At 35.8% G+C, this 6,368-nt stretch overlaps 1 protein-coding gene across 8 annotated transcripts in view; it reads right to left on the bottom strand.

Moving 5' to 3' along the window:
* Positions 1-3,846: 3,846 nt before the first annotated feature.
* The window catches only part of HDAC7 (histone deacetylase 7), a 449,830-nt gene continuing 447,308 nt past the window's right edge, over positions 3,847-6,368 (bottom strand). For all 8 annotated transcript variants that reach the window (XM_056562750.1, XM_056562749.1, XM_056562751.1 and 5 more), the window contains one exon: positions 3,847-6,132. In XM_056562750.1, coding sequence (XP_056418725.1) covers positions 6,081-6,132 — 52 coding nt within the window. In that variant the 3' untranslated portion in view covers positions 3,847-6,080. The remainder of the gene's footprint in view (positions 6,133-6,368) is intronic.

The raw sequence follows: 6,368 nt of genomic DNA, 5'->3' as shown, positions 1-6,368 counted from the left end.
TGAGTGCTATTATTGCTAGGGCTACATTGCAACTTTGCTTGTGAAATGGGTTGCGTGGTCAAAGATCACCATGTTGGGCTTGCTTTATCGTGCAGAATCACGGCTAATGTAAGAAACTGTGGTGACATGTAGAGAAATCTAGCAAAAATCAGTTCTTGCTCTTTAGGTGGTTTATTAAATGCTTAAAATGGCATCATAAAATGTATGGCTTTCTGTAACCCTGTAACCCCTTATGGACCAAGCGTTTTTCTGTTTGTGCACTTTTGTTTTTTCCTCCTTACCTTTTAAAAATCATAACCCTTTCAATTTTGAACCTAAAAAACCATATGAGGGCTTTTTTTGTTGTTGTAATGATAGCAGTCATTTTATCCAAAAATCTACAGCAAAACGGGGAAAAAAAATCATTGTATGACAAAATTGAAGAAAAAAACGCAATTTAGTAAATTTTAGGGGCTTCTGTTTCTACGCAGTACATTTTTCGATAAAAATGACAGCTTTCTTTATTCTGTAGATCCATACAATTAAAAAGATACCCTACGTATATAGGTTTGATTTTGTCGTACTTCTGGAAAAAATCATAACTACATGCACGAAAATTAATACATTTAAAATTGTTCTCTTCTGACCCCTATCATTTTTTTATTTTTTCATGTACAGGGCTGTATGGGGACTCATATTTTGCGCAATGTTCTAGAGTTTTTATCAGTACCATTTTTGTTTTGATCTTTGATTGGACTTTTTGATTGCTGTTTATTTATTTTTTTGTATGGTATAAAAAGACCAAAAATACACTTTGGAATTTTTTTTGCGCGTACGCCATTGACCATGCAGTTTAATTAACAATATATTTTCATAGTTCGGACATTTACGCACGCAGCGATACCACATTGGTTTATTTTTATTATGTTTATATATTTTTTTATATGGAATTTGGGAAAAGGGGGTGATTTTAACTGTTAATAAGTAAGGGGTTAATGTGTGTTTTAAAACTTTTTTTTTTAACTTTTTTTCTTTACACTTTTAGTCCCCTTAGGGGACTTTTAGGAGGAACCATTTGATTCCTCATACAGATCAATGTGGTTCCATAAAACCACATTGATCTGTGTGCTCTGCGCTCGATTGATAAAGCCTGGTCCTACCAGGCTTTATCATTCTCAGTGCAGGAACTGGCATGGAAAGAGAGGTAAGCCCCCAGGCTACCTCAGCAGTGGATCTTCCCCCCCGCGATCGTGCTGCAGGGGGGGGGGGGGGACGATCCACCCCACTGGACCACCAGGGACGGAACAAAGGCACCTTTAGCCGCCGCTGTCAGCTTTCACAGCGGCAATCTAAAGGGTTAAAAGCCGGCCGTGCTAATCGCCGCATGTCGGCTATTAACGCTGGCCCCCAGCTACAGGAATCTGGGGGCCGACCGGTTTGACGCGGGAGCGGCAATGGCACATGGACGAGTATAGACGTCCACGGTCGTTAACAAATTAATAAACCAACGAAAGGACAAAAACTGATTTTTGCTCGATTTCTCTACTTGTGCCCTTACAAGTGGCTGTGTCTCTAAAGCTGTATGTGCACTTCGTTCTTGCAGAGGGGAAGCTGAGCTGATTTGCACTGCTGTTACACTAAATTGGGTCACTTTGCAAACCCCCAATTACCGAAGCCAGAAATTTATCCTGGATGAATTATGTTTCTCATGTTGTAGTCAAAGCAATTCCATTTACTCACATTAGCTGAGATGCTCAAAATTCAGGGAGTGCAACATGGTGATCTTTGGTCACGTAGTTTGGGGGCCTCATTTTTAGTTTTGCCCAGGGCCACGCTTAGTCTTAAACTGGCCTTGGTGTCAGATTTAGCTATGGAGTCTTCTAGTTACGCCCCTAATGTCAAACATTACCCGATCAGTCAAGTTATGAAATTATTTACATTTTTGAACTTGAATGTAATATATAGTTTCCTATATGAGACCATGTCAAACGCACAGTGGGTTCATCATGATACAGAACGAATAACTTAACAAAGCATATTGTCTAAAAATGTAGATGTTTACTTTATAATAAATCATCAACACAGACCACATGACAGTTCTTTCTGTGTAACTATACAAGAGATTCAAGGGAAAAAAATACATTTTATTGCTCAAAATTCATATTTTTTTTTACAAAAAATACACATATAAAGATATATATATTTATATATTTATAATTTGTTTCTAGAAAACAGGAGGTCTGAATTCCAAGTTATCTATAAGAACAAGTGGTGAAAATAAGATGCCTTCATTGAAAAACATTTTCTTTATATATACACAAGGTCCCTTTGGGCGATACATTTTCTATTTTACAAAATACCAAAAGTGGAAGCCCTTGGAATGAAGGATTGTTAGCCAGTGAACAGGTTATATTTACATCACTGCCCCTTATCAGATGTCATCGTCTTTGGTGTAGAGCTGTTGACTCTAAGGTTAGGACAAGAAATGAGAGGGTTTCCCTTTAAATCATAAATCTGCGAGTGGATTAAGAACCAATGAACTCAGTAACATGAGATGCACTTCTGGATCATGCTATAGAATGCACAGATGACATATAGAGGTCACTTTAATATCCTTTTTATTACAGTGAGGACAAATTCAGTTTTCATCCTTGGAAATGACTTGTCCTACATACTTCACGGTATAGAGGGGGTTTCTACTATAATCGCTGCCCTATAGCGACCTCTAGTGTCTTTTTGAAGCCTAGCAAAGACCCAGTTATTACACCGCTGTGTAATTGAAAGCCTATCTTCTAACCTTTCTTGTCTATAACAATTACATTCTTTACCACACACACACTAATATATAATCTGGTATAAATCTGATCTGAAAAACAAATATGTATATAAGTATGTTAATTTTATTATCTATTTTTCTTGAAAAATGATAATTTTTTTTAGAAAGTGATGTTGGGTTTATAGGTATGTGTAGTCTGTATGTGATGAAATTCTGTTATGAAGAAATAAAATAAAATGGTTATTTATCAGTTTTGGGTGAAATAATCTTAATATCTTTGAATAGATGTAATATATAATATCTTAATGCAATAAAACCATAACACTTAAACATTTAAAAACATTAAAACCATTTAAAATGATTATGGAAAAATGACAGTAACGTTCTTTCTGGAGTTAATGGCACCTTGTAGGGGTACATTTTTGAATATTTTTTTTAAAGATATTTTTCTACACAGGTGGATATCCCAAATGTAACTATTAAACATGCCAATAATATAACTCCTAAACAGCACAACAACATGACAAACTATTAGAACTTCCGGACTGCAGAATTCTGTTGTAAAGGATTTTTAAGGTAATTTTTATACTTTGTGTCGTGAAGAAAGTATAGGCATCTTTTATGGACAGTTTGAGAATTCTTAAAAAAATTGGAGTCATTCAAACGTCAATAAAATTGCTAAACAACGACAAAAAATTTATGTGTTTTAAGGACATTTCTAACTGAAATATGTTGTTTACCAGTTGCTTGGTATATACAATTAGTATGGTTGGATTAATACTGAACAAGGACAAGAGATAGAAGATACCCTGTTTGACCCGGTTTTAGATTTTTTAGTTCACCTGAGGTCTATGATCATTTAGATGTTATTTGACATAATTATTGTTATTTTTATTTCTTCTTTTAAAGAAAATTCCGTTCTCAATCTGTACTAAAATTCCAAAATTCCCAACTAAATCTGCTTGTTACATGTCAATTTGATTGCAGATCTAGCTGTGAATTTTACCCCCAACAATTTACAAAAGTTAGGGCAAAAAAAAATAATTTATATATATATATATATATATATATATATATATTGTTTATCCCCCATTCACTTGCATTATTCTGTTTATTGTTGCAGTATTTTGATACAAATTCTGCAATAGAAATGCACTCTCTGTGCTGTATGGCAATAGAAATCCACATAGTAGGAATATCTCAAATTTTTACACTTTTTGCAGAAGGTTAATTCACAATCACAGGACACTGTGACTTGCGGATTGTCAGGATTCTATTACATCTCAGGATTCTTTTTGTATTTACAGGGGTAAAACCTTTTTTTTTTATGTGGCAAAGCATTCCAAGACATTGAAGATTAAACACAATCCTTTATCCACACCAGATGTTGGTAAAAATGAAAGATAAAACACATCCCCCCCCCCCCACCCCCGATCTCTATAATTTTGAAGTAAAAAAAAAATGCAATGCCATCCTTTTTTTGACACGTTGATAAATTATAGAGAATTACAGAGCTGATTCACTCTGTGGCTACAAACATGAGAATGAAGGGAGAGGAAAGTGAACCTTGAATCCGAGGGAGACAAAAAAAAAAAAAACACTTGTTTTTGATTTGGAGGACCCAGTGAATTGAGGATTTATCCAGCTGTTTGCTTTGATTTACAATACAGCCGCTTACGCCTTTGCAAGTCATCACACCTGACAGGGGTATAAAGTGTGGCCACGGAGAAGTTCGGATTATTATTTTTCTTTTTTCACTGAAATCACTTCAAAGATCTTTAGACCTATAAGATTGACAAGTATTGTGAATGTAGCTCGCAAAAGAGAAAAAAAAACCTGGCAGCGAATAAAAGAGAAACATCACAGCACAGTATTGGTGTAAATCCCGCTGCTTACCCCCTAATCCCCCAGATTTTTAACAGGACTTGTATCTTAGCTGAACCTATATGATGACTCTTTGTCTATGCCAGCGGGGCAAAATTTTTGTGAGTCATTGTGGGTAAGATTTGTGGTCAGACAAAAAAAATTGCCCCAGGTGTCAGAGTTTTGCCATAATAATCTACACGGTTTACAACATTAAATATATAACACACAATTGTTTTATTTTCATTGAGCTGGAATTAACCTTCGTGGGCCTTATAGAGTCCTTAGGCGGCTTCACACCATAAGGCATTAACCTTCTGCAGATACCAAACAATATACAAGAGTCTGAAAAAAGTGCATCTATGTGGACAGCGCAAATTTTGTCTGTGAAAGAAAAAAATTGTCTTTTAACAATTGCTGATCGGTCATATATAACGTGGACACATAGGAGAAAAGGACCAACACACAAACTGTCTCACAACTTATTGTAATATCTGAAGATTCCCGTGGTAAAAATTTCCACTGATATTGCAATGTTTGATCATATTGTCTCGATAAGCGTATTTTACAGCAAATAATGTCCATTCCCATTTCTATTTCTACACAGCCCATTAGAAGGTGATATATATTAAAATGTTCTCATCCTGTTTGTGGTGTGGTGTGAGGAGCGGTTCTCCATAGTGCAAATGAACAACACAAAATCCATTCATCCAATAGGGATTAGTGGTCATCAGGACATTATAGAAAACAAAATGGCATCTTCTCATTTCCAGCAGTGCCAGGCACTTATAAGTCCTGTTACATTTTATTTGTAAGTTGAAAATCATGGATCTCCAGTGAATGGTCTACATGAAGGGTCTGCTTTATACATTGGTCCACCGTGGACAAGTGGTCCTCATAAGTCTTTTACTGCAGTTCTTGTAGAGACGTAATACATATTCACAAAGTTGGCAAATTTGGCATTTATTAGTACAGTTACATTTCCAGCTCATCATGGAAAGTTCAACCAGTCCTGAGCTTCATAAATCAATTGTTGGATGCAATGACCCATGTGTTCAAAAAAATCCATAAAATAACCACAAGTTCCAAATAGCAATAAGGTGTTTTGTGTCCATTCCCTTGGGTTTTATCAAGTTACTGTGTTTTTGGGCAACGATGGAAGTGTCACTGGTATTCTCCATCAGTCACTCCTACCATCTCACCTGAGGGATATCTTTGGTCAAGCTTAGTGGTGTCTTCTTTGTGCATGGTCTTACATGACATCTGTATACAACACATTTGCCCAGGCAACTATTGAAAATGTTTTTAAGGCAAAATCCCATATTGATTCCACTTTCAATGTAGGAATAGATGACTACAGGTGGTGGAAATAGACAAAAAAAAAGCAAACTGCACCACTGTATGAAGAAAGAGCAGCAGCTTAAACCAATCTGCCAAAATAAGGGCTTCTGGTATCCTTGGGTCATAGACTCATAGGTCCATCTTCCTCCATTGGCTCTTCTTGAGACTCACTGCTGTAAGGTAAAATGGTGATAAAGAAATTTTACACATCAATATTGATTCTGAATTAAAATATCAATGCAGATTCTATAACAGAAAAATAGTAGTGCCCTATTTAATACTATTAACAACCAATTGACTGTAAGGGATGGTTTGGTCATAAATAGATGTTGTGACACTTCAAAACCCCTTGTGGTCTGGGGCAAGGAATGTCATATATGGATGTTATTTTGTTGGATACAATAGATAC

Source organism: Hyla sarda, chromosome 2 (assembly GCF_029499605.1).
Source record: "Hyla sarda isolate aHylSar1 chromosome 2, aHylSar1.hap1, whole genome shotgun sequence".
NCBI lineage: Eukaryota > Metazoa > Chordata > Amphibia > Anura > Hylidae > Hyla > Hyla sarda.
The sequence above is the reverse complement of the archived record's forward strand: the minus strand, read 5'-3'. Positions and strand labels throughout refer to the sequence as shown.